We start from the raw sequence: 26,975 nt of genomic DNA on the forward strand, positions 1-26,975 counted from the left end.
AATTCCTACATTACAGACTACTGACAAAATATTTATGATATTTTTCGGCAAAGTTCGGCAAACGCAAATATGGAAAAATTTTTCCAAACACCCAAAATTTCTGCAAAATGTTCTCTAATTACCAAAATGTCTGTAAAATTTTCTTTAAATACCAAAATTTCTGTAAAATTTTCTCTTAACCTATTTCTAGAAAGAAACATTTTCCGAAGAATTTTTGGAAAAAATATTTGTGATAATTTTATGACAATTTATGGGAAATTTTCTCTATATTCCAAAATTTCAGTAAAGGTTTCTCTTAATTCCGAAATTTCTGTAAAATTTTGTCTTCATACCAAAATTTCTGTAAAACTTTTTCTAAACACCACAATTTCCCAAGAATTTTGTCTTACAAAAATTGTAAAAATTCAAAAATCTTCGCCCTAACAGGCAAAAAAACTTGAAAAATCAAAAATTCGGCATAGCCCGGCCAGGACTCGAACCTGGGCAAACGGAACAACAGCGAGAGCCATTGTCGTCGTCTTAGCGTTCGAAGCCATCAATACAACTTCCAACAGATGCGCAAAATCATGTGTAGTACGGCAGAAGTGTAATTTGTCACAGAAAGAATGTCTGTCATTACATAAAAATACATGCATTGGGAAAAGTACAGCTAATAAGCTTGGTTAATGTGGAAATTGTATCATAGATGCATTTTCGCTATTAAAACGATTCAAATACAACATACCAACGCACGGCCCTTGAATAATCTTCTAACCAAAGACGAAACGGGTCCCATAGTGATTGGTGTGTGTTGCTATCTTTGGCTTTCCTTTTCCATTTGCATCTCCGATCATTCAGCTCGTCTCGAAAGAGAAACAAACAAAAATTTTCTCGATAGACAAAAATTCTGGGAATTTATTTCTAGAAACAAACATTTTCTGAAGAATTTTATGCTATGGCAAATTTTCTTAAAAAATAGCTAACGATAGAGTTTTTATTTCTTTTATATTGCCCAAAAAGTAATTGCGGATTTTTTAAAAGAAAGTCAATGCATTTTTTTACACTTTTTTTCTAAAGCAAGCTAAAAGTAACAGCTGATAACTGACAGAAGAAAGAATGCAATTACAGAGTCACAAGCTATGAAAAAATTTGTCAACGATATGAAAAATCCGCAATTACTTTTTGGGCAACCCAATAGTTGACGGTATTAAATATTTACACGCATCGAAATACAACGGCTGCATTGGCTAGGTCATGTTGTCAAATGGGATGAGGAAGCTCCAGCAAAGAAGTCTTTTGAAGGCAAACACGGTGGTACACGCAAACCGGGAAGACCAAAAGCCCGATGGAAAGATCAAGTGGTGGGAGGCACCTCGAAACTTGGTGTCAGAGATTTTAGAATGAGCGCAGAAGATCGAGGCGCTTGGAACCCTGTTCTACGTTCAGCTAGTGGAACAAATATTCTCTCATAGCCAATTAAAGTAAAGTAAGGTATTAAATATTTGCCTTCGCCCAACTTTTATGCCTACTTGTGACTCACAAAATTCACCCCTTCAGCTTTGATTGCCCTCATGACAACTAAAACAAAAAAATATTCTTTTTTGCGGTTTATATATTTAATCAAGAGCCAAGACAATGACTCGACTTCCAATCTTTTCACAGAAACTCATTGCTGATTTAATCAAACGATTGCAAAGCTAAGAAGACAAAGTCGAGTAATTTTCTAAATGTTTAATGCGGACAATTCAATTCAAGGAAAAAATACAAGTTGGCGCGGATGTTCCATGGAGGCCGTCTATGGACATTGTAAACCATTCGATGCAGAGCATATGCCTCCTGTCATCCCCAGTAAGGAACATACAGTTTTATATGAATTGCCCATAAACAACAAGGATACAACCAGACCTCCTAAGCCCTGGAAAAGAGATTCTAACTGCCAAGGAATACCATGTGTTCGATTGCCTCATTCCGAAGCACATCATTGGCAGAAAGTTTCAAAAGCTTTGCAAGAACCCATAAGGAATTCTTACGAATTAGAAGCTAGGATTTTATCCTACCAATCTAATGTTGAAGACAAAAGGAATTTTCAGGCTTTGCATAAACTTTTTGAAGAACAGCAGCAGAAGGAGGCTTTTCTGGAAAACTTCTACAATCAATTATTACCTCACATAATAAGCTTGGCTTTAAGACTGCCCGAACTATTGCAGGCTCCCATACCTCTGCTGAAGCAGTCAATGTGTCATACTCTTAGCTTAAGCCAAGAACAGATTTCTTGTTTGTTGGCAAATGCCTTTCTTTGCACCTATCCTGCTCGCAGCAAGTTTGAAGATGCCACAGAGGAGTTTCAAGCGCTACCCGATATCAATTTCATTCGATTGTTTCGTTCCAGAGGTGCCTGTGTAGAGGAGAAATTAAAATGTATTTTACATTATTTTTGTAGAGTATGTCCTAGTCTAAATGATGTAGCCTTTAAACCTCCTCGAGGCTGTGTGACCTTTGAACGACGTTTTAAGCCTAATACAGAGTTACCAGATTGGTCGCAATGTAGCCTACCTCTGGCAAAAACCCTTGTGCACATAGATTCCCAAGGTACCATTGAAGATCAGGGCTTGGGTTTGCTGCAGCTTGATTTTGCCAATAAATCGGTGGGAGGAGGAGTTCTGGGATCTGGCTGTGTTCAGGAGGAAATTCGTTTTGCCATTTGTCCCGAATTAATAGCAGCCACATTGTTTACAGAATTTCTTCAACCTACAGAGGTGCTACTAATACTAGGCTGTGAACGCTATAGTAACTATAGGGGTTACAATACCACCTTCCAATGGCAGGGTAATCATGAGGACACAACTCCTTGTGGTGGCTCACTTCGACGCAAAACCTTTATAGTGGCCATGGATGCCTTGGCCCTGCATCAATTGACTTTTGCCCAACAATTTCGTGAGGATTTAATGCAAAGAGAATTGAACAAAGCCTATGTGGGATTTTGGCATCCTTTGCATGGTATAACCCATCCGGGAGTGGCCACCGGCAATTGGGGCTGTGGTGCTTTTGGTGGTGATGCCCGTCTAAAATTCCTATTACAACTTATGGCATGTACGGTGACACAACAAAGCTCCATGGTTTATTTTACCATGGGTAATGAAGAGTTGAGAGATGAGCTCTTTGAGATGTTTAACTGCTTGAAGGAGCATGATGTCGCAGTGAAGGATTTGTGGCTGATATTGAAGAAAATTGAAGGAACTAAAATAAAGGAAAAAGAAGAATTGTATCCTTTTTTGTATCAAAAAATTAAAAAATTAAAGGTAGGTTTCAAATGCCTTTTACAATAATTAAAAAAGCCACTTTTTAATGAATCACCCTGTATAAACAAAAATCCTTAAAATTACTTTCAATTTAGGCAAAACAAACAAGACATTGCTTCCCTTCCTGATCCCAAGCAACTGAACCATACAAAAATCCCATTTTAAAAACCAGAAAGAATGATAAGGACAAACCCTTTCCGCAGATTTCTATTCGCATTTAAACAAAATCAGACATAATGGCTCAAGTCTCTAAATAAAATAAAGAAAAGTTTTAAACACCTTTTCGTTTGTTTTCTTTACTTTTTGCACATCCATTGTTGTTAGCTGAAGTGAATTTGCCGCCTTGCCACTTCAAGCATCACAGGAGGTCTATTTGGCTTTTAGCGTTGTCCCATTTAACTGCTTTATGCCTAAAGTCACATTCCGCCTACATGACTTCAGCAGAGCTTTGTTTAGAGTTCTCAACCCCTCCCCCCTCATTCTCTTTGAAGAATTCATAATTTAGTTTATTTTATTTCATTTTGTTTTTCTTTTCCCTGCTGCACTGTGTCAGTCTCTTCTAAGCTAGCCTCTTAGTTGCTGCAAGGTTCTTTCTAATTTTGTTTCCTTTTTGCGATTGCCATAATGAAATAATAAAATGAAATGTATTTTCATTTCTTGAATGTTAGCTGGGCAGCTTGCAGTATCACCCGTATAAGAATATTTCGAGATTGAATTTTATATTAAGAGAAAAAGTAGTAATAGGAGACTACTGCGGGCAAAATAAGATTATTGAGATTGTTTCCGGCGGTCATGCTTGAAAATTTCTTAGGACAAAAAAATGTAAAAAAAATTTGCATACAAATGTTGACACTAATGTCATGGGGGGTTACTAGAGGTGAAAAATGCGAAAAAGATATGCGGAAACTTTTACAAGAGAAAAATTCATAGAAATTTATAAATCATGAAAATCTTTGAAAAAAATCTCCAAGAGTAATTGTTCTTAAGAGAAAATTCAGTAGAAATAATCTCTTAAAAAAACTAATTCCCATTAGTTTATTCCTTAAAAAAATTCTTAAGAGAAAATTTCCCAAAGGGTTAGTTTTTTTAAGAGAAAATTTCCTTAAGAGAAAATTTCTTTAAGAGAAAATTTCCTTAAGAGAAAATTTTCGTAAGGAAAAATTTCTTTTCTTTAAGAGAAAATTTCCTTAAGAAAAAATTTTCCTATCAGAAAATTTCTTTAAGAGAAAATTTCCCTGAAAGAAAATTTCTGTAAAAGAAAATTTCATTTAAAAAAAATTTCCTTAACGGAAAATTTCCTTCAGAGAAAATTTCCTTAAGAGAAAGTTTTCCTAAGAGAAAATTTCTGTAAAAGAAAATTTCCTTAAAAAAAATTTTCTTGAGGGAAAATTTCTTTCAAAGAAAATTTTTTTAAGAGAAAATTTCCTTAAAAGACAAAATGTCCTTAAGGGAAAATTTTCCTCTTAAAATTTTTTTAGGAAAATTTCCCTTATTATTTTAAGAGATCATTTCTACTGAATTTCCATAAGAGAAAATTTTCTTAAGAGAAAATTTCCGTAAGGGAAATTTCCCATAAATTGTGTCTTTATCTTTGGGAATAATGTCCATGAATATTTGTTCCGAAGAGAAAATTCAGTAGAAATGATCTCTTAAAAAATAAGGTAAAATTTCCTAAATGGTAAATTTCTATAAGACAAATTTTCCTGGGAGAAGATATCCTTAAGAGAAAATTTTCCTAAGAGAAAATTTCCTTATGAGAAAATTTCCTTTAGAAGAAGTTTTCTTCAGAAAGAATTTCCCATAAATTTTTTCTTTATTTTGTATTTTCTCCCAAAAATTTTGCCTTAAATAAAATTCCCCACATATTTTTTTTACAAAAAATATCCAAAAAATGTTATCTCTAGAAACAATTTATCAGAAACCTTGACTTGAAGGTGAGCAAGGAACTGACACCGCAGAATTTCTTGGGGGCAAAACATGCATACTTCAAAGGGACGTCGGGGAGACCCCCCTACATGAAGTCTTAATGTGCTTCCAACAGAAGGAGTACACAATTGTGGCCTTCCTCGATGGGGAGGGGACACCTAATAACGTAGAGATAAGGTCGAATATCGACCTGGACGGCGCGTGAATCCAGCCCAGTATCTGCCGGTAAACAGATTACAGACTTCGCGGCGAACTTGGGAGAAAGTGTGGTCAGAAGGCGATTGACAAAAGGAACTCCCTCAAGGAGGGGTGCTCTTGCCGCTTCTCTGCAATCTGGTGATAAACGAAGTCCTATTGGATCTCAACTGACGTGACGTAAATCTGATGGCATATGTAGACGACGTCGTCCTATTGATTCAAGACAGATTTCTGTCGACGATTAGCGAGATTATGGAAAGGTCACGGTGGAGGCTATCGTGAGGGGTTAAAAGAAATGGGTTGAGGATCGACCCGAGGAAGACGAAGCAGGTGCCCTTTACTCTGAGATTTGAAATACCGGATTTCAGTTTGCCGTCTTTGGGCGGGACCACTTTGCAGTTGTTAAGGAAGGATTCGAAAAGGTTCTTTTTTTTTGCCCATGAACATTCCACTAAGGAACAGGGGCAAACTTCTCATATATGAATGAGTGCAGTCCGATTCAAGTTTAAGCTCAATGAGTCCGAGCGGCATGCCGCCGTGCGACACCTCTTTGGACAGAAGTATTACATGGCATAGTACCTCACAAATGTTGCTGAATTAGGAGGGGAAAAACACCGCTGAAAATTTTTTCTGATGATCTCGTCAGGATTCTAATCTAGGCGTTCAGCGTCTGAGCTATGGTGGAAACGGAAAGGCGATGTTCGGCTTTTACTCCTGCAGTATGAGGTTCGGTAGTGGCCACTTAGTCCGAAGATGACATATTCGATGTACACGGTCATTAAGAGACAGTGCTGGATTATGGAGCACTCGTATGGTGGAACCATGCTAACCTCTGCGCTACGGTTACGTCCGCCTATAACGCTGAACGTTGAATTCGAATCCTGCCTAGACCATCAGAAAAAAAATTTCAGAAAAATTTTTTTCCTAATGCTGGCAACATTTGTGAGGTACTTTGCCATGCAAAAACTTTTCTTCAAAGAGGTGTCGCATTTCGGCACGCCGTTCAGACTTAGCTATTAAAAAGAAGTCCCTTGTCATTGAACTTAAACTTGAATCGGACTGAACTCATTGATATGTCAGAACTATGCACCTGTTCCTTAGTGGAATGTGCATGGGCCTAGGAACTTGGGAAGTTAAATAGACTGGCGTGCATCGGGGGCATAAAGTACACACCGCTGGCGGTTCTGAAAGCTGGAAGATACAGAAACTGACCTATATCGGGATCACTGGGGCATAAAGATCTATAGAAAATTTCCCAAAAATGTTGTCTTAAAAGAAAATTTCCCAAAAATTTTGTCATAAGAGAAAGTTTCCCAAAAATTTTGTCTTAGGAGAACATTTTCTAAAAATGTTTGCTTTTGCAAGAATTTTCCAGAATTGTTGTCTAGAAAAAATTTTCCAAAAATCTTTTCATTAGACAAAATTTCCCAGAAATTTTGTGTAGAAAAAATTTTCTAGTGATATTTTCTTTAGAGAATAATTCCTAGAAATTTTGTCCTAAGAAAGAAATCCTCAAGATGTCTTTAGAAATTTCCCAGAAATTTTGTTTATTTGCTAGCATTCCCTAAAATTTTGTCTACCGAAAATTTCCCAAATATTTTGTCCGAAAAGAAATTTCCCAAAAATTTGGTCCGAAAAGAAATTTCCCAAACATTTTGTCTTAAGAGAACATTTCCCAAAAATTTCGCCTTTTGATTTTTTTTTGAAAATATATATTAAATATCTTGTCATTAGAGAAAAAATTTCCAGAAGTTTTTAGAGAATAATTCCCAGATTTTTTTCTTTAAGAAAAATCTCCCCGAAATTTTTTTTTTAAGAAAAAGTTTGGTTTTAAAAAAAAAATTCTAATAATTTTTTTGTCTTTTTATAAAATTTCCAGGAAATGTTGGGAAGAATATTTCCCGAAATTTTGTATGGAGAAAATATACCAAAATTTCTTGAAATTGCATTCATTACTAGAAGTTTGTCTTTAGCAAAAATTTTATTCCTTTTTTTTCAGGTTTTTTATCCTTTTATAAAATTTCTAGGAAATGTTGAGAAGAAAAATTCCCAGGATTTTGTATGGAAAAATTCTTACAAAATTTCTTGAAATCCAGTCTTTACTAGAAAATTTTAATCCATTTTTTGTGTTTTTTTCTTCAATTTTTACCTGCAAAATGACCCCTTAGTTTCCCTAGCAAACCTTTCTGTCCCAGTTTTCCAAATTTATTCGCAATTGACACGTCAATATTGAAACGCAAAGAAGCAAAAGGTGGAAATCGTAGAAAAGTAAACACCAACAGACAATTTCTACACTTTCTCCACACACCATATACCCCTAAAAATGAAATGTTCTACTTTACAAATTGCAATGAAAACGTGTGCATCTCTGATGAATGACCGAGTAATGGTTACGACGAAAAAGAAGGTACCCCAATGCAGTAGGAGGACGTCATTGCTGCTGCATTGACTGACTTGACTGGTTAGCTGGATGGCTGGCAATATCCAAACAAATCAAACCAATGAGCCATCAATTGAGTTTCGGAATTGCCTGTTCGTTCTTAGTCTATCCGTCTGTCCGCCCGTCTGTATGTCTGTTCATTGCCTTGCAACCATTCATTGATATTTTTATCTGACACATGACTATAGTCCTGCTCCCTATAACCACTGTCCGTTGTCCTTACATTCTTTAAGGCAATTTTAATTTTCTGCCATTTTAGCACAAACACTTCCACCGCAAACTATGGTTGTTCGATGGATAGATGGATTGGATGTATGAGTATTTGGGGGTTTGTAAGTGCGTTTATTGAAGCACCAAATGAATTGTTTAACAGACAAACATTCCCCCTTTGGCTGCAATTCAGCAACAATAATAACTGCAAATAAATTGACTTTTGTGCCAAACAATGGTTCATAATCACAGAATTGACATCAAATTATTTTTTGGTCAAATAGTTTCGGATCACCCCTTCTATGCTGTCCCACTCTCTGCAAAAAACCCCTAGAAGCTATCAATAGCATTTGGGGACTGCATAGTTTTGCCTTACTGTCCCCTCTCATCCCTCCAATGCCAAAAAGTTTTGAAGAGTTTCTTTTTTTTGATTTTTTAAACTGCTGCATTTTGGCTGCAATGTCTGTGAGCTAAATCCTGTTTTCCCAGCATTTTTGTGCTTGGGTTTGCATCATTTGCTATATTTTCCTTCCACATTGCTTAAAGACTTGTTTGCTCTGGGCTTTGACTTGAATGCTGGTCATAATGATTGTGGTTTATTTTTGATTGGCTACTGTCACACTGGATAGTTTATGTCATTTTAGTTTTAAGCCAAATGACAAATATGACTTTAGCCAAAGCAATTATCACTATGACAAATTTTGTTTCCGGTCTAAGATAGATAGAGGAAGTGCCCTTAGGAAGGATTTGTTGCATTGAAAATAAATCGTTTGCACCTCATAAATTCGATGGGGAAGATAAGAAACCTTAGAAAACTTGGAGTCATTTGAAGTGATGGACTTCAATTTAAATGTAGCCTGAGGTTTTTTGGGGGCAATGCGATAGAAAAAATCCTAATGTAGGGGGATAATAAGAACTACGATGACTAGAATATTAATAAAATTTAAATAAAGAGATTTTATAGCAATTATTTGTTGAATGACAATAAGTTTTAGTGTCAAACTTTCAACAATAATATTCCCACGCCTAGAAGTATGCTATAAGAAAAATATATGAAAACAAATGAAACACAAATACCACTAGGGTCTCGTCAATCACAATTTCATTGTCAAGGTTTATTCAACTAAGCGTTTTGAAGTGTTATAATGAGGACAAAAGGACTCCTGCTCAACTAACGCCCAGAAGTAAAACACAAAACACACTTCCTGGGGCATGAAATAATTCGTAATTCCATTTTTATAGTTTCCAAGCGAAGCCTTATGACTTGGTTGCCTGGTGTCAGTCAGTAAGGCGCTGTTGCCTATGAAGGATCGTTTTTGGGGTATTGAGTCTCATGGTGGTGTCAGAATTTGCGATGGATTTCTTCAACATTTTGTAAGGGTGTTTTCGCATGCATTCGGTTTAAAGTAAGTTTATCGTCGACTGGCTATAGGTTCGTTTGGGGCGTTCATATTCAGCTTATTAATTGATCTCTGAAATCTCCAGTGTTGGTGGGATTCTTCTATAGCTTCAATATACTGGTATGAAACGTATTAAGCGGGAAGTGAACTATAAGTTCACCATATAGGCGAACTAATACCGTGGACCAACTAACCGTTTAGTCGAACTTTTCGGTTTGACGAATTTATCCCGTAAGCAAACTAAATGCCTTAGGGGATCAACCGCAAAAAGGGACTACTCATATGTCGAAAAATCACTTGAGTGAACCACTCGCAAACAAAATCCTTAAGCAAACCAGATGCTTAAGCGGTCGAACGGTATTAGCGAGCAAATGGCGTAAACAAACTTATCTTGTAAGCGAACTAATCTAAGTGAACTTACGCGTAGGCGAATAAAATAAACGCGTGATCGTACATATAGCGTAATCGAACTAATCCCAGGAGATAGTCGCTTAAACGAAATAATCGCTTAAGCCGATTAAACGTCTAAGCAAACCAGTCACGTAAGTGTTCGAAACGCACAAACGGACTAGTCGCATAAACCGGTGAACCTTATAAACGAATATATAACTTAGACGAGGTCAAGGGCTGGATGAAAAAAATCGCTTAGACGAACTTATCATATAAACAAACAAATCGCGTATGCCGTACAAATCGGGGATGAGCTTCTTACACGAACAAGTCGCGTATGCCGATGAATCGCTAGAGTGAACCTCGCAAAAGCGGACGAAATGGATAAAGAAACAGTCGCGTAAGAGGCACATAAGCGAACTAATCGCGCAAATAAACTAATTGCGTGATCATACTTTATGGGTAGACGACCTATACACGTAAATACTTAATTCGCGAAAACAAACTTATCGCGTAAGCGGATGAACCACTTAAGTTAATTAATCGTGTCAGGGTTAGAACTATGCAAGCGAACTAATGGATTTTGGCAAATTTATCGTGTATGCCAACCTATCGTGGGGCGAATTTGTCCCTTAAGCGGATCAACTGCGTGAGCGGAAGAGTTTCTTTAAAAGACGACCGCTTAAATGAATCAATAGCTTACGCGGAGGAACAGCATCACCGAATCAGTGGTGAGATAATTGTTTGGGAGAACTAATCGCGTTAGTGCACCACGTAAACGAAGTAGTTGCGCAGGTGAACAGGCGAATATATCGCAGGGGTTAATTTATAGCCTTAGCGAAATTTTTAACAAGGTGAACTTCGAATTTTTCGCCTACGCGAACTTTTCATAGGCTTACTGCCACGTAAGCTGATGTACCCCAAGAATGAAGTAACTTTACGCTTACACAAAGTTTTCGCATATGGGAAGTTTTCGCCATAACGAACTATTGGGTTTAGAGAAATTGTTATTTAACCGAATTATTCACATAAGTGAACTTTTTGCCTAAGCGATCTCTTCGCCAAAGCCTAAGCGAACTTTTTGTAGGCAAACGAACACCGTAAGTGAACTTTTCGTTGTTGTTGTAACAGTGCGTTGCATTCTGTCTTTCGACTGCTTGGTTCTTCTGAATATCCAGATCCAGGAACTCTGCGACTAAGGTTAAGTATGTTCAAAGGGATCTGGCTTTGAGTCGAGTATGTCTGGCTGGGCAGTTAAACAGGTGTTGTTTGTCGTGTGGTGCCAGGTCACAATCACACATCCTGCACGTGGCATCAATCCTTGCTCTATAGGTGTTGAGATGGCTGCATCTGACGGATCGTTATTGAGCCACAGCTACTCTGGTGTGCCGGTAGAGGTCAATTTCATCAGATGCGATGGATGACAGTCTTTCTTCAATGGTAACATTCGCACGATAGCTAGTCACCGCATCAGCTACCGTGTCTCCATGCATGTTTCTCACACCCGCTTGATATGCCGCTTGATCTAAAGATTTTATCTTGTTGCGCTGAATCTCTCGCCTTAGATTATAAGTTCCACCTTAAGGCTTCTGGGCGGTGGATATCTATTCACAAGATGAAAAGATACCGAGAAGTAAGTATGTCTTCGCACGGATAGGATCTTTGTCTCCTGATGAAGATGGTCCACGTGAAAACTTAGGAGACAGGCCGTCGCAGTTGGAAGAGTGGCATTCGTCTATGGGAACGGATCGCTTAAGGGAACTATTCTATTTAGCGAATAATTCTCTTAAACGAACTTTTCATTGCGAACTAGTTGCGTAAGCAGACGAAATCCGTAAGCGAAATAACTTTTCATTTTCAAGTTTTTCTGCCTGTTAGGGCGAAGATCCTTTAAATTTCAGAATTTGTGTTTGTTTCTCTTTTGAGACGAGCTAACTTTTCGCTTAAGCCATCGTAGCTCAGAGGTAAGCATATCCGCCTATGATGCTAAACGCCTGAATTCGAATCCTGGCGAGGACATCAATTAAAATTTTCAGCGGTAATTATTCCCTCCTAATGCTATTCCTTCTTCGACTCGCCGTTTGGACTCACCTATAAAGGTCCCTTATCATTGACCTTAAACATGAATCGGACGGCACACACTGATTTGTGAAAGTTTGCCCATGTTCCTTAACAGAGGGTTCATGGCCAAGTTTGTAAAATGTTCGACTAAACGAACAAGTCGTCAAAGCGAACTTTTCACCAAAACGAACTTTTCGCCTATGCGAACATTTCATCTAATCAACAGCATTCAGGCGAACCCGGCTGGACCGCCTGAAACCGAAGGTCTGGGTTTAAACCCCGTCATGAATATCAGAAAAATTTTCTGAGGTGGTTATCCCCTTACTATTTGTAGCTAGATTTGTGAGGTATCCTGTCATGTTAAAACTTCTCTACCAAGTGCTGTCGCTTTGCGTTCGAACTTGGTAAAGAAGGAGGTCCTTTTTCATTGATCTGTAATCGGAGTGGACTCTTCGATATAAGAGAAGTATCCATTGTTCCTCAGCGGAATGTTCATGGGAAATTTAGTAGTAAAAGTTAGTAGAACCCGGCTAAGTGAAGATGTCGCTTAAGCGGAAAAACCGCATAATTGAAATACTTGTGTAAACAAAGGAACTGCGCAAGCGGACGAAACGCGTAGGTGGAAGAACCAAGTAAGCGCATAAACCACGTAAGCAAATGGACCGCATAAGCGTCCATTGATCCGTAAGCGGACCAACTTAAACGTAAGCGGTCCAAGCGCTTAAACAGACGTATAGCGCAGGCTTACGTACACCGTAAGCGACCAAGCGCTTAAACAGACGTATCGCGCAGGCTTGCGTACACCGTAAGCGAACTTATCGCTTAGGCGAATTTCATAGTTTGGGTTTCTATCTGGAATATCAGGAAAACTTTCAGCCTTGGTTATCCCCTCACTAATGCTGGCTACATGTCATAGGACTTCAACAATATAATGATTATCTATGAAGATGGGTTGCTGAGCTGCATGCTGTTAGATAATATTTAGTTCCCAAACTGCTTTTTTGTATTCGGAATTCGAATGTTTGCTTTAAATTTCTAAATTGACTCAACCAGAAGGTGCTATAGAAATTATTTTTCTTAACACTTTGCAGCACTGTGTTTAATTTTTCAAATCTATTTCTTGCAAATAGAAAACTACCCAAACTAGGGCGACTAAAGTGAAAAATGAGGGTATTTTGGTTTTTTTTGATCTCCTTTTTTTTGCGACTTACTTTAATTTTTAGAAAAAAAGGACGATAGGCAGCGTTTTCTCCCTTTCCGCAAAATAGCTTTAACAAATTTAAACATTAACAAGCATGGCGTGACAAAACCAAGTTAGTGTCACTGATTACAACTTTGGCTGTTGGAAAACGAAAGAAATCCCAGCCCAGCTCCCGCCAAGTAACACAAACAAAAACAACAAGGACAACAAAACATTGAAACCAAGAAACCGGAAAAATGAAAGTAACAAACACGAGGCGAAACAAGAAATCATGGGCTCATTTTATTGTCACCCCTATTACAAAAAATAATACAAAAGGAGAGAGAAAAAAAGAAAGAAAAGAAAAGAAAAAAGGACCCCCTAAGTCGTAAAACGAATGCTAGACTCTATGTCATTATTACTTGTCATAATTTGCCATTTCTTCAACTATTTTTTTTTTGTTCATTATTTTTGTTTTGGGTAGAATGGAGACTGAATTTGTGGTGTTTGACACAACTTGCAAATGTTGTGTGCGTGTGTGTGTGTGTGGGGGAGGTTAAAATTGTCAAAATGTTAGGAAATTATTTTGTGTTTTTTTGTTTTGGAGGGTTGAAGGAAATGACGTTGTGCTTTTTGTATGTGTGTGTGTGTGTGTGTGAGTGCTTGGTGGCGACCCAAGTGACTTTTGTATAGATGTTGAACTGCTCATTTGATTATTTTTTTTTATACACCTTTTTGACTTTTAACCCCCCTCAAAAAAAGGTAGTTTTTTTTGGCAGGGTATTAACTCCACACCAAAAGGAATAAAATAAAATAATTCTTTCTGGATTTCCTCTTCCTTTTCCGCCTTGTGTGCCCTTCATATACTAAAATTTGTTGGTAGCGGGTGATTTTTTTTAGAATAAGAGAAGTTGGATTTAAAGAAATGAAGTGTATAATGACTGGCATATAAACTGTGAGGAAATTAAGGCAGTACGAAAGTGACAGAAATTTTAAATAAATATCAACAATTTAACTAAAGCAAACAAACTTTATATTCCATAAAATGTAAGAAGAAATTTTCGCTTTTTGTGTTCTGCATCATCAGTGTCTCCACAACTACAACTACAGCTAATGCTAATGACTAGATAACAAATCATTGAGAGTATTGAGCAAAGCCATAAAGTGGACCATGTATTTTACAAATGTTTCTTTCCCATTTCATGCCCAGTTTTAATACCCTATGTTCTGCATCATCAGTGTCTCCATGACCCCAATTGAAGTTATACCTAATTTAATTTCATGTTGAATGGTAGTACTAAATGTAGAGTATATCAAATTCGTGCATACCCAGCAACAAGAAAAACTACACTGTTTTAATCGAATGTGGGCCTTTGGTATCAGGTACGACGGGGTATCTGGTGTTTAGTCGGTGGTGTACTAAAGTTGTGGATGTGATGCACAAAGGTCAATAGCGGGTTAAACCCCATATGGCCCAGAAGGACCACGTGTTCTTAAAATGCAAAATGCAAATTTTGCCCATGAACATTCCATAAAGGAACAGGGGCAAACTTCTCAATGAATTTAGTCCGATTTAAGTTTAAGTGGCCTCCTTTTTATAGCCGAGTCCGAACGGCGTGCCACAGTGCGACACCTCTTTGGAGAGAAGTTTTAGATGCCATAGTACCTCACAAATGTTGCCAGCGCTGAAAATTTTGTCTGATGGTCTCGGTAGGATTCGAAACCAGGCGTTCAACGTCATAGGCGGACATGCTAACCTCTGCGCTACGGTGGCCTCCAGTTCTTAAAATGAAACAAGATCAACGGTCTCTGATAGTAGAGTACGAATATCTTAATATAAATGCGGAATGAAATCCTTAATCCAATCCAAACCAGATAATCTATGCAACATGGAGGCCGAGCAGGACTAAATGGAAAGAGTGAGAACGAAGCTGATATTCAAAGATGTAAAAAAATTAAATTTTGAAAATATTTCCCACAGCAATGAAATTTTTAGAAAATCTCCCACATAAATGAAATTATGAGAAAATTTTCCACAGAAATGTAATTAAAATAAATCAGAAATGGAATTTTGAGAAAATTTCCTACAGAAATGAAATTTTGACAAAATTTCTCATAGAAATAAGTTTGAGAAAATTTCCCATACAAATGAAATTTTGACAAAATTTGTCATAGAAATGAAATGTTGACAAAATTTCCCACAAAAATTAAATTTTGACAAAATATCCCGTAGAAATGAGAAAATCTTATATATAACAATTAAAAACGTTTTCAACTCGGCTGGGTCGAATCTTGGGAACCCAACACTGCAGATTCTGCAAAAAGTATCCACTATTGAAAATAGTTTAAGCGCGTATGTGTACTGCCAAAGCCGGCAGTTTAAGGGGCCTTATAATGCTAAAAGGTAGGTCGGTTTATATGGGAACTATATCAGGCTATAAACAGTCCAAGTACGGTCCAATACTTAGCACAGATGTTGACTAGTCATAACAGAACACTACACAGAAAAAAAATCATCAAAAATTTTCAATTAAAAATGAAATTGAATATAAAATTGTTTTCAATTAATTAATTAATTGAATAATTTTTTAATTGAATTTGAGTTTTTTCAGTTACAGTCGTGATTGAAATTTTTGCAATTTTCTGAAAACTTCAATCGCAATCGTGATTGCAAATTTCGTAAATTTCAATTAAAAAATTAATTGATTCAATAATTTCTTTAATCGAATCTTAAAAAATTTTCAAATGTATCCCGTACGTCCCACATTTCGACAAATCTATAGCAATACCGTGGCAGCCGGTTCTACGTGCCGGATAAACCCGATGGAGTCCTTCATTGGCCAAGGGCCTCAGGGCACAACACACTACTGCGACAACAACAATAAATCTATAGGACATCCCTATCCTAAGCCCGAAATTATTTGGAGAACCACAGCGGGTGAGTTTTTTTCCATATGGGTGCCTACGACGGACCTCACGTTCATGTTCCAGTAGGTAAACATCTTTGTACTTAACATAGAAATTAATAGAAATTTTCGAAAAAATTTCAGTCATTTTTTAATTGGATCAATTAAAAAAATAATTGAAAATTTTAGAATATTTGAATTTTTTATATTTGCCCATACACCTGCAAGATATCCATTGGCAAAAGTTGTTGGTTTAGACGCGCGTCATGCATTGGCTATATACAGCAGTTGTCAGCCCTTTAATGCTGTATGGCGTTGTGGTCTGGTGGACGGCGCTTCAAAACTCCACCTACTGTTCAATGCTCATCTGCATCCAAAGGATGGCTTGTTTGTGCATCACAGCCGCACTGAGGACTGACTAGACAAATTGCTGCGACCACTGTTGTGAGGCTAAGGCAGCTTTCTCTTTGGTCATGTAGCGGCTACGGACACTGTGTTATCCTTAATACAATGACCGATGTTCCGGACAGTGTGGATTCACCCTACATGAGCCGGTTTTTGATAAAAAGTACTGTACCACTATTCCTGATAGAACCCATTGGAACTATGATATCCCTGGTAATAGAAGTTACATAGACTTCCATACAGATGGTTCCAAACTAGACTACCAGGTGGGCTTTGGGATGTACTCTAAAAATCTAGAACTTGTCATATCGAAAAGGTTGCCCGACCACTGCAGTGTGTATCAAGCGGAGATCCTTGAAATTAAGGAAGTGGTGTAATGGCTAAGATATAAAGTCATAACGATAACTAGCATAAATATATTCTCAGACAGCCATGCAGCCATTTCATCCGTGAAGAACGTATTGCTGAACACAAAAACGAGATGGCTGAACAACTCAAGGAGTTCAAAATTCACTTGTTCTGGGTGCCGGGCCACAGAGATATCTCTGGGAATTGTAAAGCGGACGATGTTGCAAGACTAGGAACTACCCTACACATTCAAGGGAAACTGGAATCTGTATGCCTCTAGCGACATGTAAGTTATGTTTTCAGGACCCGGCCCGAAGGACAACGAATGATAGATGGTCACAAAGAGGGGACTGTGAACGTTCAAAAACTTTGTGGCCTAATCTATTCGGTTGCCCAAAAAGTAATTGCGGATTTTTTAAAAGAAAGTAAATGAATGTTTAATAAAACTTTGAATGAACTTTAATCAAATATACTTTTTGTACACTTTTTTTCTAAAGCAAGCTAAAAGTCACAGCTGATAACTGACAGAAGAAAGAATGCAATTACAGAGTCACAAGCTGTGAAAAAATTTATCAACGCCGACTAAATGAAAACTCCGCAATTACTTCTTGGGCAACCCAATAGACTTGAAAAGGTCTACCGCTTGCCTGGCACTGGCGCGAACAGACGTCTCAGTCATTGTGTCCGTCGTGACAGGTCACTGTCTAATCGGAAACATGCTGATAGACTGAAGGTTGCCAGTAACGACTTTTGCAGAATCTGTTAGGACATCGAAGAAGAAGAGACTTTAGAACACATTCTGTATGTGTGTCCCGCACTGACAGTAAGGAGATCCACTTTAGATTCTCATTTCTTTGGGAACCTGTCTGATTTAGGGGATGCGAACATTCGCAAGTTGTTAGGCTTTTTTAGAGTGATCTGGGTGGTTCAATGGTAGGAACTAGAAGGCATCTTCCTTCGTCTATTCCTGTGGTATCACAATGGACGAAAACGTCTAAGTGAGTCTGATGCCACTTAAATCTAACCTAACCTATACTCGATCAATTAAAAAATTAATTAAAAAGGTAAAAAAATGTTCAATTATTTAATTGAATATGCAATTTTTTTTATTATGAATTTTTTAAATTTTTGAAAAACGGTGATTGATATTATCATTTTCGTGATTGAAGCAGTTTCAATTAAAAAATTAATTGGATCAACGAATTTCGTGATTGAAACCAATTTTTATTTTTTCTGTGCACGTGCATGATTGCCGCCAAATCGGGCATTAATTGCGATTTCTCGGGCCTCAAGATGTCAAATCGGCAGGAACGTTTATATGGGAGCTATATCAGGTTATATACCGATACGGATCATAATTGGCCCGGATGTTGGAAATCAGTACAGAAGTGTTTGTGCAAAATTTCAATAAGAAGTATCTGTGCAAAATTTCATGATAGATATATAGGCGGGACTGAGGGATGGCTTGTTCGACTCAGAATATCAAGACAATCAAAAACATTTATGCTTTATGGGGTCACAGATGAATATTATGTGGTGTTACAAAAGGAAGGACTACATTAGTTTAGCACCTTTCTGTGGTGGTGGGTTTAAGAATAAATTTTTGTTTATTTTTTGGATCGGTCGGTTTGTTTATTTTTGTGTTCGTTATAATCTCAAAAATTGCTGAACCGCTGAACATTTTCACAGATGGTTTGGATTGAATCCGTAGTTCAAATCAGTTATTTAATTTTTCTATATCGGAAGGGGAACAGGCCCTCCCCCTATGCCTAATTTTCAAAAACGCCAATTCTCGGAGATGGCTGGTGGGATTAAAGCGAAATTGTATTTGCACTCTTATAGCACTCTAAAAATAAATTTTTTTCTTAAAATTTGGGATGGGATACCTGGGGGGACCGCCCCATCCCAAAACGCGGTATATAGACCACTCCTGACCATATGGAACTCAAATGAAAGGTATTTGAGAGTAGAAAACGAATTTGATATACATCATAACAATTTAAGACGATCTAGACATGTCGATCCGTCCGCCTGTCTGTTGATATCACACTACATTAATTAAAAATAGATATATTGAGCTGAAACTTTGCGCAGATTCTTTTTTTTTCATCCATAGGCAGGTTAAGTTCGAAGATGGACTATATGAGACTATGTCTTGATATAGCCCCCATATAGACCGATCTCCTGACTGAAGATCTTGAGCCTATAAAAGGCGCATTTATTAACCGATTGTTCTGAAATTTGGGACAGTGAGTTATGTTAGGCCACTCGTCATCCTTCTTCGGTTTGGAAATAGCTGCTATATAGACCGATGAGCCCATAAAAAGCTTTTTTATTAACCGATTTCGCTGAAATTTGGCACAGAGAGCTGTTTGTCGCTCTTTAAAATTCTTGCTGAATGCATCCTAGATTGGTCTACACATGGATATGGCTGTCATATATATCGATCTCCTGATTTAAGGTCTTGGGTCCATAAAAAGCGCATTTATAACCCGATTTCGCTGAAATTTGGCACAGTGAACTGTTTTGGGCTTTTCAATATCCCTATCAAAAATATAGCCCAGATCGATGTAAATAGCTGCTATGGGTTCATGAATAATGCATGTTTCCCCGGATTACGACGAAAGGTGGTTAATGTATGTAGCCGAGGGATTGAGTAACTAAAGTTCGACGCGGTGGAACTTGGCATGTTTTTTAATTGTCTTATTTTTTATACCCACCACCGAAGGATGTGCGTATATTGCTTTTGTCATTCCATTGATCTGAGATCCAACAAGTATATGCTTGATCATCTTGACATTCTAAGTTGATTTAGACATGTCCGTCCGTCTTTCGAAAGCACGCAAACTTTTGAAGGATTAAAGCTTGGCGCTTGCAGTTTGGCACAAATACTTCATATAAGCGTAGGTCGGTGGGAATTGTAAATGGGCCATATTAGTCCATCTTTTGATATAGCTGCCATGTAAACCGTTCTTGGATATCTTAATTTTGGTTACTCTAGAAATCAATCGCTATATATTTGGTTCTGGTTTATTCGATTTGAAGTGACATTTAAAGATGTTTACCATTAATTTACATATTTTTTTTATAATTTTTTCCCACTTTCTATCACTCCATAAAAACTACCCTATATTTTTTTTTATTAATACTTAGTGGTTACTTATATTTATGGTCTCTGCTGAAATCTAAGTTTATGACCGACCTAGTCATGGTGATTGGCAGTACTCGAAGTCTTTTGATTTTACTACAACTAAAATAACGCACAGGGTGGTGTATGGTTTTCCAAAGCAATTTCTCATATATAGCCAACGGGAAGAAATTATTTTTCTTTCATTTTTGCGAATAGTATGTTACAAAAACAAAAAGATTTGGCTCATGTATTTATTGTTAGATTTTTACTGTGATTAGACAAAAGAGAAATAAGTTGTTGTTTGGTTTTATGACCAATGAAAATATCATCGTTGTCATCGTCATCATATTCGTTGTTCTTACCCTTCACTTTCGTTCATTCGTGGGTTCTTTATTATCAAGAAAACAATCGAATATCAATTTGTTATTTTTATGATTTTGTACCAGCAGCAAATCAATACCATGTGACATGTCATTCGCTTTCTTAGGACTTTAGTAGACGTAACAGACAAAAGGCAAGAAGGTTGCCAAGTGAAGGAGTATAACACTCTTGAAGAAATTCATGTGAAGCAATTGTGGTTCCGGCGATATTCTTGCCATCATCATAAATCAAAATCCATATATCGAGTCAACGAATCATTCATTCTTCATCCATTTACCTCCACATACTCCATTAACATATCAAATGGATTGAAATTGAATTGAGTTCTGTATTTTTTTTTTATTTTTTTTTTTTGGATAGATGATTTTGTGGAAAAACGTTATTCACTCTCTCGCCTGCCAATGTACGAAACGAAAGTAAAACCCTTTCGTTTATTGCCATTAGTCATTGTTGTCAATTTGTTGATTGTTTGTTTATTGTTATTATTGTTGTTATTATTTATTATTAACATGGCAAATATGTGCTTCTTGATGGTATTGGATTCCTTTCAACGTACTTTTGTCGGATTTATATCTCCTTTCGTTTTTTTTTTACATATGCACTCCATAATCATTCACCTAGTCAAAGGTAAGCAAGCCACAACCAATCCATTGAATAAGGTCAGAAATGCATGCCATTGATTGAAGATAACATTCTAAGCCCGCACCACATATTTGGGACTATGTGAGGCATGCAAATCTTTTTCTTAATGGATTTTCATAACAATTGTGAACAGGAAAATTATTTAGGAAAAATAAATAAAAACGGATTTATGGGGTCACAAAAAAAAAAAAATAAAATAAACAAAATAATAAAAAAAAATTTTGTATACATAGAAAAAAATGTATAAAAAAATAATTTAAATCATGGTAATAACTCAAAAACAACAAGTAAAAGCGTGCTAAGTTCGGCCGGGCCGAATCTTGGGAACCCATCACCATGGATTGTGCTTAAAATGTATACAAAATAAATTTAACTATAGGGCATAATATTGGGTTGCCCAAAAAGTAATTGCGGATTTTTTTAAAGAAAGTAAATGCATTTTGAATAAAACTTGGAATGAACTTCAATCAAATATACTTTTTTTACACTTTTTTTCTAAAGCAAGCTAAAAGTAACAGGTGATAACTGACAAAAGAAAAAATGCAATTTCAGAGTCACAAGTTGTGAAAAAATTTGTCAACGCCAACTATATGAAAAATCCGCAATTACTTTTTGGGCAACCCAATATTATTCTACATACCAAACTTCTGTCAAACCAACAAAAATTAAAGCTTCTAGAAACCAAACTAGGAGGCCACCGTAGCGCAGAGGTTAGCATGTCCGCCTATGCCGCTGAACGCTGGGTTCGAATCCTGGCGAGACCATCAGAAAAAAATTTCAGCGTTGGTTTTCCTCTCCTAATGCTGGCAACGTTTGTGGGGTACTATGCCATGTAAAACGTCTCTCCAAAGAGGTGTCGCACTGCGGCACGCCGTTCGGACTCGTCTATAAAAAGGAGGCCCCTTATCATTGAGCATAAACTTGAATCGGACTGCACTCACTGATATGTGAGAAGTTTGCCCCTGTTCATTAGTGGAATGTTCATGGGCAAAATTTGCATTTGCAGGAACCGAAGAAAGATGATCGAGAGACTGGTTTACATGGGAGCTATAACAGGTTAAAGACTGATTTTGATCGTATTTGGCACAGTTGTTGGAAGTCGCAGCAGAACATCGCATGCATAATTTCAGCCAAATCGGGCAAGAAGTCAAATCGAAAGATCGGTTTGTAAGGACTCTAGAAGTCAAATCGGGAGAACGGTTTATATGGGAGCTATATCAGGTTATAGACCGATTTGTACCCTACTTGGCACAGTTGTTGGAAGTCATAGCAACACACTACATCCACAATTTTAGCCAAATCGGGCAAAAATTGCGACTTCCAGGGGCTCAAGAAGTCCAATCACGAAATCGGTTTATATGGGAGCAATATCAGGTTATAAACCCATTCGGACCGTACTTTGCACAGTTGGAAGTCATAACGGAACGCCACGTGCACAATTTCAGCCAAATCGGACAAAAATTGCGGCTTCCAGGGGGTCAAGAAATCAAACCGAGGGATCAGTTAGCAAGGACTCTAGAAGTCAAATCGGGAGAACGGTTTATATGGGAGCTATATCAGATTATAGACCGATTTGTACCGTACTTGGCACAATTGTTGGAAGTCAAAACAAAACACTTCATCCAAAATTTCAGCCAAATCGGACAAAAATTGCGGCTTCCAGGGGCTCAAGAAGTCCATAACGGAACGCCACGTACAAAATTTCAGCCAAATCGGACCAAAATTGCGGCTTCCAGGGGGTCAAGAAATCAATCCGAGGGATCGGTTTGTAAGGACTCGAGAATTCAAATCGGGATAACGGTTTAGGGAGTTATATCAGGTTATAGACCGATTTATACCGTACTTGGCACAATTGTTGGAAGTCATAACAAAACACTACATCCAAAATTTCAACCAAATCGGCTAAAATTACGGCTTGTAAGCTCAAGAAGTCGAATCGGGCGAATGGTTTATATGGGAGCTATATCAGATTATAGACCGATTTGTACCGTACTTGGCACAATTGTTGAAAGTCATAACAAAACACTACATCCAAAATTTCAGCCAAATCGGACAAAAATTGCGGCTTCCAGGGGCTCAAGAAGTCAAATCGCGAAATCGGTTTATGTGGAAGCTATATCAGGTTATAAACCCATTCGGACCGTACTTTGCACAGTTGTTGAAAGTCATAACGGAACGCCACGTGCAAAATTTCAGCCAAATCGGACAAAAATTACGGCTTCCAGGGCCTTAAAAAGTCAAATCGGGATATCGGTTTATATAGAAGCTATAGCTTAAACTGAACCGATATGACCCATATGCAATCCTGCAACGACCTACATCGATATAAGGTATCTGTGCAAAATTTCAAGCGGCCAGCTTTACGCGTTTGAACTTTATCGTGATTTCGACAGACGGACGGAAGGCCGGACATAGCTAGATCGATTCAGAACGTAACGTCGGGACGATCAAGAATTTATATACTTTATGAGGTCCTAGACAAACGGAATGAGTAGATTAGTATACCCCCATTCTACTAAAAAAGGTTAAAATAGGTTTGTACCAAATCGGCATTAACCCATCAACACCTTGACCTTGTCCTTAATTTCTTAATTTTTGTTTGTTTCTCTTTCGAGACGAGCTCAATAATCGGAGATGCAAATAGATAAGGAAAGCCAAAGCCAACCACTATGGAACGCGTTTCGTCTTTGGTTAGAAGACTTTTCCACCATATTAGGTGTGATGGCTTCAAGGGCCGTGCATTGGTATGTCGTATTTGAATCGTATTAATAGCGAAAACGCATGTATGATACAATTACCACATTAATCACACTGGACAACCCTGTTTATTAGCTGTACTTTTCCCAATGCATGTATTTCTCTGCTTTCTAGAGTGTAGTTAGCTGCACAATCACTTCTTCAGCTGTTGTCCCCGTTACCTTGATCACTGCAGCAATGATCTCTACGGCGGCGAAAAGGGAATCCAGGTCGCGGTTCTCTATTGTCACGCTTAGTTTTAGGTGCTTTAAATGGTGCCTTTGAGGGACTCGGGGAACATCTCCTTATTCCCACCTCTACCCTTCACGAGGAGAATTGCTCCCGTTTTTATCTTCTCAACTGAGCGTATGGTGACTTCGGCTTCCTACGGTTTCGCATTTTGCCTAAGATCCCTAAGCACGTCTACATAGTTGTGCCCTTCTGTTGTCTTTATTAAAATGGCCTCAGGTCGCTGCTGTTGTTCCCGTTGCCTTGAGTGATCTCCTCGGCGGTGGAGAGGGATTCGCAGAACACCCTCAACCCATCACGAGGAAAATTGCACCCATTTTTGTCTTCAGACCGGAGCGGAGGGCGACTTCGGCTTACTCCGGTTTCGCATTTCGCCTAAGATCGTAAAGCACATAGCTGGGCCCTTCTTTCGGCTTTATGTAGTCGTCCTCTATGTTGGCCCCGAGGGTATCTTTGCAAGCAGTGAGGTCCTCGCGAGGATTGACGTATAACCTTATGGATACTTACGTTCAGAGCCAGGTTGGACATTAATCTGGATATCGTATCAACAAAACCTATTGGATTGCCCAAAAAGTAATTGCGGATTTTTCATATAGTCGGCGTTGACAAATTTTTTCACAGCTTGTGACTCTGTAATTGCATTCTTTCTTCTTTCAGTTATCAGCTGTTACTTTTAGCTTGCTTTTGAAAAAAAGTGTAAAAAAAGTATATTTGATTAAAGTTCATTCTAAGTTTTATTAAAAATGCATTTACTTTCTTTTAAAAAATCCGCAATTACTTTTTGGGCAACCCTACATTACCAACTTAGTGGTTACGATGTACAGACGGAGGCAGCAGTGGCATTGAAAGCCAAACCACAGCTGTAAGACCGTAGCATCAATCCAAATCCGTTATTAAAATCATGTTCCAGTGTATGCGCCAGGATCAAGGTCCGCTTGATTGGGGAATCCATGAAGGCATCACTTCCCAGACTGCATCTATCTGTACTTAGGCAACTGGCGGTTCCGATTGGCCATGTCGCGAAGGTTACGTCGGGTATTACTGCCTTTTTGTAGCATGTCCTCGGTCCACGCCGCTCATGGTCGGTGCCTGCTTATTTTTTACAGCTGACCTATAGGTCCTCTTAGCCCTGCCAGGGGCAGGGACGGAGGCAGCTGACATATAGGTCCTTTTAGCCCTGTCAAGGGTTAAGCGGGACGATGGCAGCGGTGGAACTAGCCATATCACAGCTGTCAGCCTGTAGCATCAATCCAAATCCGTTATTTACAATACATCATATTCCAGTGTATCGGCCAGGGTCAAGGTCCGCTTGATTGGGGAATCACTTCCCAGACGGCGTCGTCATGTATAATTGCCTTTTTTGTAGCATGTCCTCGATCTTTGCCGTTCGTGATCGGGGACTACGTATTTTTCACAGCTGACCTTTAGGTCGTTCAGCTATCCGCCACCTGCTGAACCCGGTGGTAGCCTGAGCTTTGTTCTACCAATTTCTGAATCGAAATCAGAAAACTAAAAGTGCACAGAGGCCACCGAGGCGCAGAGGTTAGCTTATCTGCCTATGACATCGAACCCCTGAGTTCGAATCCTGGCGTGAACATCAGGAAAAACTTTTCATCGGTGGCTATCCGTTTAAAAATGCTGGCGACATTTGTGATGTAGCCAAATGCAAATGCAAATTTTGCCCATGAACATTCCAGGAACAGGGGCAAACTTCTCACATATCAATGAGTGCAGTCTGATTTAAGTTTAAGCTCAATGATAAGGGTCCTCCTTTTTATAACCGAGCCCAAATGGAGTGCCGCAGTGCGACACCTCTTTGGAGAGAGGTTTTTACATGGCATAGTACCTCACAAATGTGCCAGCATTAGAAGGGGAAAACCACCGCTGAAAATTTTTTCTGATGGTCTAGCCAGGATTTGAACCCAGGCGTTCAGCGTCATAGGCGGACATGCTAACCACTGTGCTACGGTGTCCGCCGACATTTGCAATGTAGCCAGCCATGTAAAAACTTCTTTTATAAGTGGTGTCGCTAAGCGTCACGTCGGCATATAAGAGAGGCCCCACATTATTGAGCTAAAACTTGAATTGAACTGCACTCATTGATGTCAGAGAAGTATCCCCTGTTTTCTGATGCAATGTTCATGGGGAAATATGCATATACAGTGGCACGCATATGTCTACATACCTTTTTGGTAAATGGCAACTACATAAACTGACAGCAACGTTATTGGGACATTGCAAATTGCAAATCCACTAACACTTTGCCCACTAAAGGGGCAAACTTCTCACATATCAATGAGTGCAGTCCGATTTAAGTTTTTAAGCTCAATGATAAGGGGCCTCCTTTTTATATCAGAGTTCGATCGGAGTGCCGCAGTGCGACACCTCTTTGGAGACAAGTTTTTGCATGGCATAGTACCTCACAAATGTTGCCAGCATTAGGAGGGGATAATCACCGCTGAACATTTTTCTAATGGTCTCGCCAGGATTCGAACCCAGGCGTTCAGTTTCATATACTCGTAATCATGGCGAACAATTTTAGAAATATTTGATGGAAAATCTTTTTTCCACAAAAATGTCCTTTTTGTAAAACTTTTTTTTTTGTGTGAGGTATGTAGACTTCTGTGCCACTGTATGTAGAAGAATTTGAAATATCTCAACATGAAATATTTCATCATTCAACTTAAAATAGGGTTTTTTCTTTTTGCCTTAATTTTGACACTAAAGACAATTTCCCCTATGCCCTGACACTAACCACTTTCGACTCGAACAAGACATTAATCAGAGGATTTGGCTAAAACAGCATCAGCTAAATGGAAGCAATTGCCCATAGCACAAGACATCATGTCCAGTGTAATCTCGAACGTCAATTTAGGGGGTACATGTAAAACTCAACTCAAAAAAAGACCAAACCCAAAAAAACTCTCAAGTCCAAAGTCTTTTAACGTTTTCAATATTAATGCTCACACAAAAAAAATGCTGTGCCGCATTGTTAGCCAATATCCCCCAATTCCTTGTTGAGTTCTGCCATTCCTCCATCCTTTTTTACAACATTAATCCCGTATCATCAAACAAAAAATATGAAGTACCAGGAT

The 26,975-nt window shown here is 38.2% G+C and overlaps 2 protein-coding genes across 7 annotated transcripts in view; both read left to right on the top strand.

Moving 5' to 3' along the window:
• The window catches only part of LOC106081700 (double-stranded RNA-specific editase Adar), a 372,583-nt gene that overhangs the window by 224,982 nt on the left and 120,626 nt on the right, over window positions 1-26,975 (top strand). The gene's annotated exons all lie outside the window — the stretch shown is intronic.
• On the top strand, window positions 1,636-3,559 carry LOC106081706 (poly(ADP-ribose) glycohydrolase). Its single transcript, XM_013243870.2, has 2 exons — window positions 1,636-3,278; window positions 3,374-3,559. Exons 1-2 carry the CDS (start codon window positions 1,707-1,709, stop codon window positions 3,404-3,406), a joined length of 1,605 nt encoding a protein of 534 aa, XP_013099324.2. The 5' UTR covers window positions 1,636-1,706; the 3' UTR covers window positions 3,407-3,559.

This window comes from Stomoxys calcitrans, chromosome 4, assembly GCF_963082655.1.
Source record: "Stomoxys calcitrans chromosome 4, idStoCalc2.1, whole genome shotgun sequence".
Lineage (NCBI taxonomy): Eukaryota > Metazoa > Arthropoda > Insecta > Diptera > Muscidae > Stomoxys > Stomoxys calcitrans.

Bases quoted from the DNA above. Each gene is read 5' to 3' on its own strand.
- LOC106081706 (XM_013243870.2), top strand. From the start codon at position 1,707: ATGTTTAATGCGGACAATTCAATTCAAGGAAAAAATACAAGTTGGCGC. The intron at 3,279-3,373 runs GTAGGTTTCAAA...CTTTCAATTTAG, and splicing joins AAAAAATTAAAAAATTAAAG to GCAAAACAAACAAGACATTG.